This window comes from Hyperolius riggenbachi, chromosome 9, assembly GCF_040937935.1.
Source record: "Hyperolius riggenbachi isolate aHypRig1 chromosome 9, aHypRig1.pri, whole genome shotgun sequence".
Lineage (NCBI taxonomy): Eukaryota > Metazoa > Chordata > Amphibia > Anura > Hyperoliidae > Hyperolius > Hyperolius riggenbachi.
In genome coordinates, this window is record NC_090654.1 from 262,776,987 (window position 1) to 262,791,263 (window position 14,277).

Below are 14,277 nucleotides of genomic sequence, written 5' to 3' on the forward strand. Positions count from 1 at the left end.
ATTGCCTGAGGAAGCAGGGTTATGCCTGCGAAACATGTTACATCTTATTGTGGAGTATGCCAATAAATCTTATGTTTAAATAATTGACAGTTTCTAGTGTCTGCTTATAGGAGGTAAGTCCACCACTGCCTCCCAAGCAATTTTTAACTATTTTAGGGTTGTTTTTACTCTTCTGGCGCCTCTGTTCATTTTTGCAGGGGCATAACAATAGACACTGCAATGGATGCAGCCGCAGGGGGGGGGGGGGGGGGGGGCAAGAAGCTGCAGGGGGACCCCGTGGGCGGAGAAGTTTCTTTTCCCTGTCCTGAGTGACTGACAACTAAGGGCAAAAAGCTTTATGCACTCTTCACAATTGTTCTAATGACTGCATCTGCTCAGCCACTAATAAGGAATCCTACAATGTTTTGTAGACAGAGATTTGTAGACAGTCCCTATTCAGTGTGCAGCAGGGTCTTTTGTACAGCGCTGCTCTACCACCAGCCTCTCTACCCTTCCCCAATTGCTCTGTACTGTAGTGATGCTGGAGGAGTCTGCAGAGCCAGTTCTGCTCCATCAGAGGTGGACAGAGTGAGTGTAATAAGCTGAGGCTGGGAGCACACTCATCTGTTGGTTCTCTGTATGCGTTTTCTGCACACCATGTGTCTGTATGTGTAAAACAATGCACGTTTTATCACAGAAGCTAATGTAATTAATAGAAAAAATGTGTGCAGTGCTTAACTGCTGATTTTATCTGCCTGGTTGAAACACATTCAAGTGTGCACCAGCCAACTGAATAACATTGGTTCTCAGTTTACCTGTGCAGAAAGCGAGGGGGTGGGGGCCCCATCCAAAGTTTTGCAGGGTAGGGGAAGGGATTTCTAGTTACGCCCCTGCATGCTGCCACGGGACGTCATTATGCCTGCACAGTATGGCTGCGCTCTTACACAGACAGTAGCGCAGCCATGAAGAAGAGGAGGGTACCGGCGGGCAGCGGTGGGGTGAAGGAGTGTTGGAGAAGCCTTTGGAACATCCAGAGGCTTTCTTCTGCTGCATAAATATCTACCTTTTGCATGTTTTTCTCATAGTAAAATAAAAATATCCTTACAATACTGTGCAAATGTTTTTTAGGCAGGTGTGAAAAATTGCTATAACATTCAGGATGAAATCTATTGAAAATCGATCAGCTGCAGCGCTACAATGCTATGGGCTGTCAGTTGGCTGCAACGCCTCCCCGTTCCTGATCCATCAAGATTTTCTGTCCTGTCCAATATTGGGGGTCTACCTATAGGGAGGAAGGGGGATAACTTAACCACCTGTTTTGGGGGACTACCTATCTCTGTGGGCTACCTTGGCCACCGGTTGGGAGAGGGCTACCTATACTGAGTAGAGGGAGGCTACTTGTATTCGGGACATGGCGGGGGCTACCTACATTGAGGGGAGGAAGCTACCTATACTGAGGGAAGGGGGGCTACTTATCCTAAGTGCTAACTTAGTTACCTATAGTGATGGAAGGGGTGCTACCTATCCTGGGGGTAGGGGCTACCTTTACTGAGGGAAAGGGGCTACCTATGTTGGGCGCTTTTTGGCTACCAATTCTGAAGGGAGGAGGGCTACCTATCTAAAAGCTACACAGGCACTGTCCCTCTTTTGTCACGTTTTCTGACAAAAGAGGGACAGTTGGAAGCTATGGGAGAGTCTCTGAAAGATCCAGAGGCTTCTCCCTTCCTAGCTAAATATCTTATTTATTTCCTTTATAGGTTCGCCTCGGGTTCTATTTAACAACAGACGAGCCTCTAGCATCTTGGAATCGGTATACTGAAAGCTGGCTGGCCTGATATTAGTGACACAAGAGGCCACACAAGATTATCACCATGTCTGCGGATCACTGCCTATCTCTTGACCAGCCTGGTTTAGATTCAGAAACAACAGCCGCGTGCGCGCGCACGTTCGGTGGCACGTCCACCAGCACGCTCCCGCCTGGCACGCTCGGAGCGCGGTGACGTCACACTTGTTTATACACGCTGGCGGACGTGGACTCGTTGGGCTTCATGTTGGAGTTGTCTGCAGTCGCCCTTCGGGGCCCCGCGGGCGTTCTTCAGGGCTGAGCGCTCCTCTGCAGCGGGTGAGATTCTCAGGCCCCCTGTGCGCGGATGTTATGCCCCGAGCGGCCTCCCCGGGTAGTGATTGGCTGCCAGGTGTAACCGCCCTCAGCTCGGATGGGCGGATGTATACTGACAGCTGCCAGACAGACGGGAGCAGATGTGGGGTTGTTGCCCGTAGCAACCGATCAATGGTGGGCGGGGCTAGGATTGTCATTGGATTGGTTGCCCTGGGCAGCTGCTGCACCGATTGTACTGCATTCCTGGAATTACCTTGATAGATCAGCTGCTATTCTCCCTTCTGTTTATGTGTCCTACTGTTCTCTGTATATAGCTAGGTTATGTCATTACATGACAGCATCTGGAGAGTGACACATACAGATGAACACTGATTGATCGATCATCTATTGGGAGCCCCGGGGGAGAATAATTGCTGAAGCATGTTATGCTGGGCACACATGATGCAATTTCCCGTTCCATCGGTGGGTAATCCTGACTGGAAGTCGTACTGTGTGTAGATATCCAAACTGCCCCCGATCAATGAAGGGATCGGTTTTTCCAATGATAGCTTTGTAAAATGGATTTTTCTATCGATCAGAAGCAGATCTGACAGGTTGGAAATAATCGTCTGATTCCCATCGATCAGACCGGACGTTGCATCGTGTGTTCACAACATGAGAAATCCCTTTTGCAGGTGGTCTTTAACCACTTAAGGCGGAGCAGTGCTTTTTGGCGCTGCTAGATTTGGGCGCAGCCATAGACTATAACAGGAATCACAACTGAGCGGCACTCAACGAGTAACGTCGGCTCCTTCAGAAGACTGAGCCGAGGTTGCTTAAAAAACACAATTCGACCTCCAGCAATCACTGGAAGCCGAGTTATATCATTCCCCCACTATCCATGGCGGCCTGGAGGGGGAATAGTAATTAATACGTCCGGACTTGTGCAGAAGCAGGATCAGCCATATACCGGCTGTATCCTGCGGCCAAGTCTACCAGCGCAGGACCGCACACAAGTGATTTTGACACACACCCTTTTCTGCCCACCAACAGAGCTTTCTGTTGGTGGGCTGTGATCGCTCCCCAAATGTTTATGAGTTGCTGCTTCAGTGACCTATGGATGGCCTCCCCTCACACCTTCCCCACCTTTGCCCTTACCAGCTTAAATGACAGATTGCGCAAGAGCCTGCCTCTAGCTGCTAAGCCTCTTTTAGACAGATGACTGAACTTGCACGCTTGTCGAGCAATACAGCACACTGTCGAGCACCTGTTGAATACTTGGGGGGGGGGTGAATCACGTCACCCAAGCATACAGCTCATTACACTTCACGCATGCACAAACGTGATTTTGTCCATGCATTCTTTAATGCATAGCATGTGTGTTAAAGCGCAGATGTCGCTAGTTCCCAATGCAATATTTATCCCATATTTTACAATGCATTTTTGTAACACTGACTTTTTGCCATGCTTTAAAGAATACATTGAATCTTCACTAACTGAGCTGAAGAGTAGGAGGTATGGTTAGTGGCCGGCCAGCTCGAGGACTGTTAAAACAGCGCAGGTGATTTGGCTGCAGCTGGCGCCACCATAGGCCGTATTAGGAATTACGGCTGTAGCGGGGCTCAGTGCGTGATTTGGGCGCCGTCGTAAGACTGAGCTCAAATTACTTTTTAAAACGCTGTAATTTGTCCATGAGCAATAGCTGGAAGCTATTACACCATTCCCCACCATCCACGTGGACCTGGAGGCAGAACAGTAATTAGCGCCACCGGGACTTGTGCAGGAACAGGGTAAACTGTAGATCGGCTTTATCCTGCGCCCAAATCTCCCGGCGGCGATTTCATGGGTATGCAGACAGCTGTTACTCCCTCCCCAACATCACAGAAACTGTTTTGACCCACTAACTACTTTATCAGCCATAACACTGACTATAAAATGGGTAAGGGAGGTTGTCTTTTTTTATGTTTTTTTTTTCAAAACTGACGATTGAAGTCCAGGCCACTGTGATGACACGGTGATCTTCTTACAGAGTATTGCAGAGTCCCCGTCAGAAGCCCTAGCGTTCTCTTCTTGCTGGAGCTTCAAGATGATTTTGTGAGTATTTGGGGGCTTTCTTAAGTGTCAGATGAGGGGAGAAAAAAATCATGTATATTAGGCATCAGTTGTGCTTAAAATTGGCCCCTGATAATAATGCTGTGTATTGCTTTTAAGCTAAGTACACACGGACCAACCTTATTATCATCTGACTTTACCCTGTTGGACGATAATCAGGCATGTGTACGCGTGCAAACAACTTGATGAGCTGCTGATAATAGGCAGTTTGCCCGATCAAACTGTCGGATCTATGTTGGTCTGATATCATGCAGTTGGTGCGTGTGTTGAATGACTTGTATTTGTTTTGAATGTGTAGTCCATTACTCCTCTTGTGTGTGCAGTATGTTAATTGAGTTAGTTGTTTAGCTGTCTAGGTGTGTGGTTCGTCAGGTTGTGTGGTTTGTTGTGTTGGTCATGTGGTTGTGTGCATTGTGGACGTGTGTATGAGCCTTACTGCAAACAGATTGTGAACCGATTTCAGCCTGAAACCGTTCACAATCTGTGGTGGTGGTGGTGGTGCTGCCGCCGCTCCCCCCCGCCCGCCCACATTACCTGCTCCGCCGGCACGACTCCAGTCCCTAGGTCTCCGCTGTCTTCTCCGCTCTGGTCTCCAGGTCGGCATGCTTTACTTCTTCCTGCCCGGCATGAAGTTTAAACAGTAGAGCGCCCTCTACTGTTTAAACTTCCTGCCGGGACAGGAAGAAGGGAAGCATGCCGGAGACCAGAGCGGAGAAGAAGAGTGGAGACCCGGGAGTCACGCCGGCGGAGCAGGTAATGTATGCGGGCTCTATTGCGTCGGTCGTCGGGCATTCGAACGCCGCTAGCGATGCGCTCTTTACCCGCGGGCGATCGACGGTTATTTTCCGCACGGCGCGATCGACGGGAATGGATCGAAATTCGTCGTGTAGCGCGAACGATTGGCAGAAGATTCGATCCCAGGGATCGAATCTGCTGTCGAAACGGCGGCAAATCGGGCCACTGTATGGCCAGCTTAAGACTTATGCCGGGAATACACGATGTGTTTTTGCGTTCGTTTTTGCCGTCGCTTTCGATAGATTCTACTCTCGAATCCTTATCTTTTCTTATCAATTACATTCACTTGAATGAGGAGAATCGAAACGAAAGTAGAATCGACCAGATCCGACAGGTTGGAATTTATCTATCGAACCCATCTATCTAAAGTAAAAACTTAACGTGTATTCCCAGCATTAGTCGGAGAGCTTAATGGCTTGTTTGCATAGAGATAACAACTGGAGTTTCTCAACTCTTCCTGTACTGGAAACAATTAAGGTCCGTACACACGCCGGACTTTAGGCAACGACGGGTCCGTCGTTGCCTCCCGCTGGGTGGGCGTGCCAGCGACAGTCCGGCGTGTGTACGCTCTGTCGTCAGACCCGATACGGCTGTTTCTGAGCGATCAGAAACAGCCGTATCAGTCTGACGACAGAGCGTACACACGCCGGACTGTCGCTGGCACGCCCACCCAGCGGGAGGCAACGACGGACCCGTCGTTGCCTAAAGTCCGGTGTGTGTACGCTGCTTTAGACTGATGTATCTGATCTTAATGTTTTATTTCTTAGCTGTACTACTTATACAAATCATAATATCAATTTTCCACTTCAGTGTCTCTTTAAGTCCCATGTTCTGGTATTGCTTATCTCATCTAGTCTGTTATATTGAAATGCTCAAAGTAAATTGGCTACAGTGTTTATTGATACCTTTTTTGAAAGACTGGCTTCTAAAATGGCTTAAATGATTCTTACATGTGTCCTCTTTGTTTATTGTTGTATTTGTCCCTTTGTCCTGTGCAAATATTACCAGTACTTCACCAAGTGATCGTTTGGAATAGGGTTTGTGATGAGTCATTTTTTTTCATTGTAAACAAGGACAGGCAGTGACTTGCCAGTGTTTTAAAACAAAGCCAAAATCACTAATGCAGGTTTTTTTGCATTCTTAATCAGAGCTTTATTTTAAAGGGGTTCTGTGGACTGTTTCAATAAACAAAAACCGCAATTATCCTGGTGCTTCTATCGGTCTCCTGCAGCTGATTTGTCCCGCTCCGTCCTCCTTTAATACTCTGTTGTCCGCTGCTGGTCTCGTTGTAGTATTCGTCTAACAAGACGAATAACGCTCGCTCCCAGGCGTGTCATCGGGCGTTAACTGCGCATGCGCAGTTACGAAGTTTTCTTGTACTGCGCCTGTGCAGTAAGCTGCCGATGGCACAAGCGGGAGCGAGCCGCAGTTGAATCAGACGTCTGATTAGACCGGGGCCGGCGGCGGGGAACGGCGGATCGGAGGAGGACGGCGCGGGACATTTCAGCTGCAGGAGGGCGATAGAAGCCCCAGGTAAGTGGTGTTTAATTGCACTAAAACGTTACACCCTGTACAGGCATGAACTTTTGTTTGCTGGTTTCATGCCAGCGCCCGTGTCTTGCCAACCACTGCTGCATGTTCTGCAATATGTCGCACTGGATATTTTAGGTCAATTGCTATTGTATTCTCCATCAATGAGCCTTTCTGCTTCTCCTCTTACTCTTGTTGACATACATGCTGCTTGAAAGAGAGACAACAGATTTGTTTGTGGCCAAAAGCCCAGAGTGTTCCTGACTGTGGCAGATCACGCTCTTAAAGGATAACTGTAGTGAGAGGTATATGAAGACTGCCATATTAATTTCCTGTTAAACAATACCAGTTTCCTGGCAATCTCTCTGGCTGCACTAGTGTCTGAATCACACCAGAAACAAGCATGCAGATAATCTTGTCAGATGTGACAATAATGTCAAACGCCTGTTCTGCTGCATGCTTGTTCAGGGGCTATGGCTAAAAGTATTAAAGGCAGAGGATCAACAGGATAGCCAGGCAACTTGTAATGCTTAAAATGAAATTAATATGGCATCCTCCATATCCCTTTTGCTTTTTGTCCTTTACTTTCCAGGTCTGGACATGCTAGCTGTCCCTACTGAGAATCTAGCCTGTGCACAGGTGTCCTAGGTTGCTTAAAGTGGACCTGAACTCTTGCACAGGGCAGAAGGAAAACCTAGAGAAATCCACCCTGTATGTATTTAGAGAGTTTAACTTGTCTAACTCCCCCTCATTTGTGACTAATCAAAACTGTAACTTGATCTCTCAGCTGTATCGGCTGGCTGCCTCGGCAGATCAGCAAGTCTGTAAACACCGGATGTTAAAGGAAACCAGAGCTGACCTAAAAGGAAGATTTGATACTCACCCGCGGCTTCCTCCTGCAGCATGAACCCGTGTGAGTCCCTTGCCATCCTCCGGGGGGCTACCGTTTAGCCCCGTAACTGTTTTAATCGTGTCAGTCTGGGTCTACTGCACATTCATAGACCTCCCACGCATGTGCAGTAGATCCAGACTGACGCGACTGAGCCAGTTACAGGGGCTGATTGAGGCTGAATGGTAGACTGCAGGAGGACGGCGAGGGACTCGCACGGGTTTGTGCTGCAGGAGGAAGCCGTGGGTGAGTATCAAATCTTCCTTTTAGGTCAGCTCTGGTACACATTAACAGTATGTCTGCTTTCATGAAAGCAGGACGTAGACACACAGATTTATTGCAGGATTTATATTGGCTGTAACAAAGCTTGTTTTTCTTTAAAGGTTATTAGCTGTTGCTTACCTTTTACAGCAGAGAGGAAGTCCTGAGTTCAGGTCCGGTTTTGAGAACCAGGCATCTATAACCGGTGGTTGAGCTCATTGTTCCCGTCTTTTTCCCGCCCACAGGAAGTTACTCAATCATGTTCTGCTCCATTGTCCATCCTCGCCTCTACAGAACAAGAGAAGCTGTCTCTTGACTGTAGCTGAAGGATGGGACTATAAGGGCTAATGCATAGAACTTTTGCTTTAGGGGTCCAATCCTAATCCCATTGGGCGACGGTTAACAAACCTGAAGTGAGTAAATGAATTTCAGGCTTGATACGCACTTTTGTAGAGGGAAGGCTTTGACTAGCATAGATCCCTCCTGTTCCTCCACCGGCCTATCGTACCAGCCCTGTCCTTCAGTGTGGCTTTTCAACTCCCTGGTTTAAAGGGCAACTGAAGTGAGAGGGATATGGAGTAGACACAATATGGAGACTGCAATATTTATTTCCTTTTAAACAATACCAGTTGCCTGGCAGCCCTACTGATTTTTTTTTTGGCTTCAGCAATGTCTGAATAACACCAGAAACAAGCATGCAGCTAATCTTTTCAGATCTGACAATAATGCCAAAAACATCTGATCTGCTGCATGCTTGTTCAGGGTCTATTATTAAAAGTATTGGAGAAAGAGGATCAGCATGGCTGCCAGGCAACTGGTATTGCTTAAAAGCAGGGCTGTGGAGGCGGTACAAAAATCATCCGACTCCCGAGGTTAAGAAACCTCCAATTCTGACTCCAGGTACCCAAAATTGCTCTGACTCTCCGACTCCTTAGACCAGTAATGGCTAACCTTGGCACTCCAACTGTGTCAAAACTATAAATCCCATCATGCCTCTGCCTCCCCGAGTTATGTTTAGAGCTATCAGAATATTGCAATGCCTCATGGGACTTGTAGTTCCACCACTGCTGAAGTGCCAAGGTTAGCCATCACTGCCTTAGACTAATACGTACCAGGGCTATGGATTTGGTACAAAAATTATCTGACTCCCGACTCCAACTCCTCAGTGTATAAAACTACCGACTCCAGGTACCCAAAATTGCTTCTGCTCCAACTCTGACTCCACAGCCCTGCTTAAAAGGAAATAAATATGACAGCCTTCATATTGCTTTCTCTTCAGTTGCCCTTTACAGGGCTCTTTGGAACTGCTCACGTACCCGCGTAGTTCTGAGTGCATCCCTATTCCGCATGCGTAAGTCCGGTCTGCGCATGTACAATAGGGACGTGCTCATCCTCAGAACTACTCAGGGATGCTAGTAGTTCAGAAAGGCTATCTGGCTAAATAGCTACACTGGAGGACCTTACTGGAATTCTGGGTCGGGCAGAGTAACGGGAATGCTCTATATGCTATCTAAAGCCTCCACTAAGGGAGATGGCAAACGTGACGTCACTTTTCTTAATCTGACACAAAACGCACAAGTGGAAACCTAGCCTAACAGAGAAATGTTTTTCTTTAAAGGTCATTATGCTGTTGCTTATCTTTTAGAGCATGCTTTTAGAGGAAGTTCTGAGTTCGGGTCAGCTTTAAGTTTTCTTCCAGATGTTTTACTTTTGTTGCACAAATTCTTCATGACCATATTAAGTGACGAAGTGCCCACTGATCTGCAAAAGATAAACACTTTTAACCCAGTGGAGCAGCAAGATTTGTCCTACTGCAGGGGTGGCAAACTGAAATACAAACTGGGACCTAGTCATGGGCCGAAATTATACACTGGAACCTAGTTACGGGCCAACCTCAATGTCTACTTGCCGCCTTCCTCCCTTAAAAAGTTCTCTGGTGTCCAGTAGTCCTCCCTCCCCTATACAGTTCCCTGGTGTCTAGAGACCCCCACCCTCCCCTTTACAGTTCCCTGGGTCTAGTGCTTTCCCCCTCCCTCCCCCATATGGCTTCCCTGGTGTTCTAGGGCCTCACCTCCAATATAGCTTCCCTGGTGGTGTAGAGAGGGCCATACATAATACAAAGCGGGGAAACCACTTGAGGGCCAACTTTAATGGCTCTGAGGGCCAGATATGGCCCACCGGCCGGAGTTTGACATGTATGTGCTACAGTGAGAGAAGGAGAAGCAGGAACCTAGCTGAAAAGACTCCATGCACATTTTTATGCATGAACCAAAAATGTTTCTCGCGGTTTACCACTATTTGCGCTTGTGATTCCTGTTCAATAGAATGAGAATCGCAACGCAATCGTCACCAAAGCTCTGCATTCAGCGCGTTTGTGATTGATCACAAACGCTGCAGTGAGAATGTATCCATAGGCATACATTAGCAGCACCAAGTGTGAAGCAGACCCAAGTCTGATTTGGCTACGGATCTGTAGACTGACGCCAATACTCCAGCATGTATGCAGTGGGAGGTCGGGGAAGCTTTTCTGCAGTCTGCACATCATCGCTGTTTGTGCCCTTTTAAAGCGATGTCTGAATCTGGCGTCGGTTGATGCAGATCATTTTTCTGAAGGTGTGACATTTTCATTCTCACAACACTGACTTCAGTTTTTTTTTCTTTTGTGGCCAGATACTATTGGTTTGCTGCATGTGTATTTCAGTGGCCGCCTCGGCATGGCAATATACTGAATTCTCAGCTGCAAGCAGCTTAAAGGAAAAATATACCTTATCTGCACATAAGGTTTGTTTTTGCTTTATTTCTCTTTCACGTTAAACTGTTCATTTGGCAAAATGTCTGCATTAAAGGACAACTGGAGTAAGAAGAAAATGTAAGCTACCATATTTTCCATTTAAATAATGCTAGTTGCCTGGCAGTCTTGCTGAGCTATTTGGCTGCAGTAGTGTCTGAATAACACCAGAAACAAGCATGCAGATAATCTTGCCAGATCTGACAATGATGTCAGAAACACCTGATCTGCTGCTGCATGCTTGTTCAGGGTCTATGGCTAAATGTATTAGAGGCAGAGGATCAGCAGGATTGTCTGGCAACTGGTATTGCTTAAAAGGAAATAAAAATGGCAGCCTCCATATCCCTCTCACTTTAGTAGTCCTTTAAGGTTCCATCTCTTTTCTTGTTGGTAGCTGTTCTATTCACTTAGACCTGTTTGAGGTAAATTACCCATGCGGTAAAAATTATATATTTTTTAGGGGAGTGTATACTAAGATTTCCACACGTGGTAATTTGTAAATGATCAAAACAGAAGTCTGCCTTCTTAACAAAAGGTATTTGCAATAATTCAGGTTGGAGTGAGCATATGATGTCTCCCACGATACAACACTGTTGAATATGCAAATTATCCTTTGCTCAGCAGTGATGCATTGTGGGAGACATCATATGCTCACTCAAACTTGAATTATCGCAAATACCTTCTGTTTTAAGAAGGCAAACTTCTGTTTTGCTTAACATTTTTTGTAAGAGGGCTTTTTGGTCCATTGTAGCCCTTTACACACTCCTAGGAGTTCAGGTTCACCATTAGCTTGCTGGGTAGTCTGTAAAATATCAAACAACTTCATGACAATTCACAAAGTATTTTTAACTCTTGTGGCATTTCATTAAATATTCGTCGGGTTATTGCAGTGAATGGAAATCAGAAGCTAGATCTGAAACAGAAAGCATTCTTTACTATACTGACAAATAAAGGGCAAGTCCAAGCTGCATAAAGTTAAAGAGAACCTGTATCTCAAAAATATGCCCCTTGGGGGTACTCCTCTCAGGAGGGGGAAGCCCCTGGATCCTATTGAGCCTTACCCCATCGTCCTCCGTCCCACGGTGGTCTCGTTAGAGGTCCCCGAATGGCGGCCATGTAAATACTTACCTTCTCGGCTCCAGCGCAGGCGCAGTAGCGGCTCTCGGCTCGGAAATAGCCGATCCCAGTGGGGTCCGCTCTGATGCGCAAGTCGCCTGCACAGTAGAGCGGACCCGACTGAAATCGGCTATTTACGCCTATTTCTGAGCCGAGAGCCACAACCGCGCCCCAGCTGGAGCCGGGGAAGGTAAATATTGCACAGCCTGGCAAATTATCGGCTGTGTGTTCCGAGGGCCAGAGCGAGACCACCTTGGGACAGAGGAGGACGGGGGAAGCCTTGATAGGATCCAGAGGCTTCCCGCACCCGAGGTGAGTACCCCTCAGGGGCAATTTTTGGGTACAGAGTCTCTTTAACATAAAAGTTGTATCAGCTCAAAATAATTTGCATCTTATTAACCATTTTTAATTACTGCACCATAATATTTGTGGATTTGGGTTTTGAAGGTTTACCCCTTCTCTGTTCTTCTGTAACCTCACAGGTTGACAGATTGATTTATAATTTTCATTATGTCTGATCTGCTTCCGTTCGAAAAAAGGATCGATTTGAGGTCCGTACTACACAAAATCAATCACTTTCTCGATGGAAATCAAATTGAACATGCTGGAAATGATTGATTGATCCATCGACCTAGTGGGAAAATTGCATGGCGTGTATATGCCCTTTGGGGTCTATTGTTACGAAGACCTTGTGTCTTCAGTACTATAGAGGAGAGTGACCAACTAGCATCTGCACCTGTGGTCCTGGGATACTGAGCGAGAACTGTTATTTCCCCGCAGGCTCATACGGTGGTTGCAAGTTCCTAATATATCCACTTGTTCAGCGATATCGCACCATTGGGCTCCTTGTTTCTCTCATTTACAGAAACTTGGAGGTTACGGGTAACCATCAAGAGTTGAAACCCTTTTCCATATTCCTTAGTTCAAGTTTTCTTGAAGTATTTATAGTGGTTGTCACTAGGGTTGGGCGCTACGAGTTCGTAACTACTTGTTATCGAAATTTAAATTCGATATTTCTGGCTGCAGCAGTGTGGGGGAGTTTAACTTACCTATGCCACCTATAGCTGATGCGTTCCACCCACGGTCCACACAACTCCACCTGAAAGGAGGAAGTAGTGGAGATGCGTAGAACACGGGTGGAATGCATCAGCTATAGGCCACGGCATAGGTAAGTTACCCCCTCTGCTGCGGTGAGCGCCATCGAAATAAAATTTCGATTGCGAGTAGCTACGTACTTGTAGCGCCCAACGCTAGTTGTCACATTACAAAAGAGATTGCAGAATAGACAGAAATGACATCATCATTCGGTTGTGCTCGGGGCAGCTTATTTTCTGCCTTCAGTCCTGAAACACCAACCTTCCTGTAACTGACCAGCACCGCTCTGTCTCTCAATCTGCAGGATGAAGACATTGTTTCAGGAAATCAAAGCATCTATCAAAAATAACATCGATCACGATCGCTACTTCTGGAGGCCAGTGCTGCCGTGGGGAGGCGTGTTCACCATAAAAGCTGGCCGTAAAGCCATCTCTTGTATGCCCTTTTACGTGGAGATTACACTGAAGAACACCTGCACCATTGATGGCTTCTTGATGCTCCTCTATGTTATCTTACGTGAGAACAACAACTTCCCCCGGGAACTCTCGCACTACCTGGGCCGGGAGTTTGTTGAGTGCTTCCTGCATCTGATGGACACCTGCAGCTTCACCTCCGTCAAGCTGTTGTGGATCTGGGACAAGATGGAGAAGAAGCAGTATAAGTCTGGAGTCCACAAAGCTTCTTTAGAGATTGACTTGTTCGGGAATGAACATGAGAACTTTACCAGGAACCTGGAGCATCTTATGGCCACAGTGCAGGAGAGCTACTGCTCCAACACACAGTGCCCCATCCGTGTACATGAGAGTCACCTGCAGACTATTCTTATCAAGTAAGCCAATATCGGAGCAATTAGAGGCTCGGGTGCACATCGGCAACGGCGTGCAATATCTGGGCAAGTGACGGAGCCCCCGGCGCTGGTCCCCCCCCCCCCCCCCCCCATGCAGTATACTTTACCTTCCACGTACACAAGCCTCACGTGGTTGCCGGTGCATACATCACACACGCGCCTACGTTATGCCGGCAGCATTGTGTGGCGCTTGTGCACGGAACAAGCAGCGGACACCACAGGTAACGTATACTGCACAGGACAACGGCGGTTATATTTTACATTAGGGGGTGGTGAGGCAGCGGATAGGGGTCACAAAGCCGATTCCCGAGAGATTTCATGTTTAATGCAATAGGAACCGGCCTGCGGTGTATGAGCGGGCAACTGAGTGTAACATTGCTGTTTGTTTATCCTTTCAGCCCTCCCCATGAAATCCCAAACGGAGACCTCATACAGATGGCGGTGGACGAGCTGTTCTGCTCTAGGATTGAAATATGTGAGGAGAAAGGGTAAGATGTGGCCGCTGCTAGATTGGGCCTTGTGGGAATGGTGGACATTTCACATGCATGCAGAGGCGTAATTACAAGTCATGGGGCCTCTTTAACCACCTTAAAGGGAACCTAAACTGAGCAGGATATGGATTTTTCCTTTTAACTACTTAAGGACCAAGGTGATTGAAATCTACGCCCTGTTTTGGTGGTCACCTGGCTGGCAGGGCATAGATTTCAATCAGCCGCCGCTGCGCGCATCTGCCGTTTCCGTTGATCTCGCTGCTGAATCCCCGCCAT

The 14,277-nt window shown here is 47.3% G+C and overlaps 1 protein-coding gene across 5 annotated transcripts in view; it reads left to right on the plus strand.

Annotated features, from left to right (window-relative positions):
• Positions 1-1,962: 1,962 nt before the first annotated feature.
• C9H14orf28 (chromosome 9 C14orf28 homolog) overlaps positions 1,963-14,277 on the plus strand; it is a 28,645-nt gene continuing 16,330 nt past the window's right edge. The window contains exons 1-5 of one of the 5 annotated variants that reach the window (XM_068252162.1): positions 1,963-2,101; positions 4,107-4,171; positions 10,335-10,445; positions 12,968-13,492; positions 13,909-13,998. In XM_068252162.1, the coding sequence (XP_068108263.1) occupies positions 12,969-13,492; positions 13,909-13,998 (614 nt within the window). In that variant the 5' untranslated portion in view covers positions 1,963-2,101; positions 4,107-4,171; positions 10,335-10,445; position 12,968. Of the gene's footprint in view, positions 2,102-2,141; positions 2,273-4,106; positions 4,172-10,334; positions 10,446-12,967; positions 13,493-13,908; positions 13,999-14,277 lie in introns of those variants that run through there. The other 4 variants (XM_068252161.1, XM_068252164.1, XM_068252160.1 and 1 more) reach the window with 4 other exon arrangements.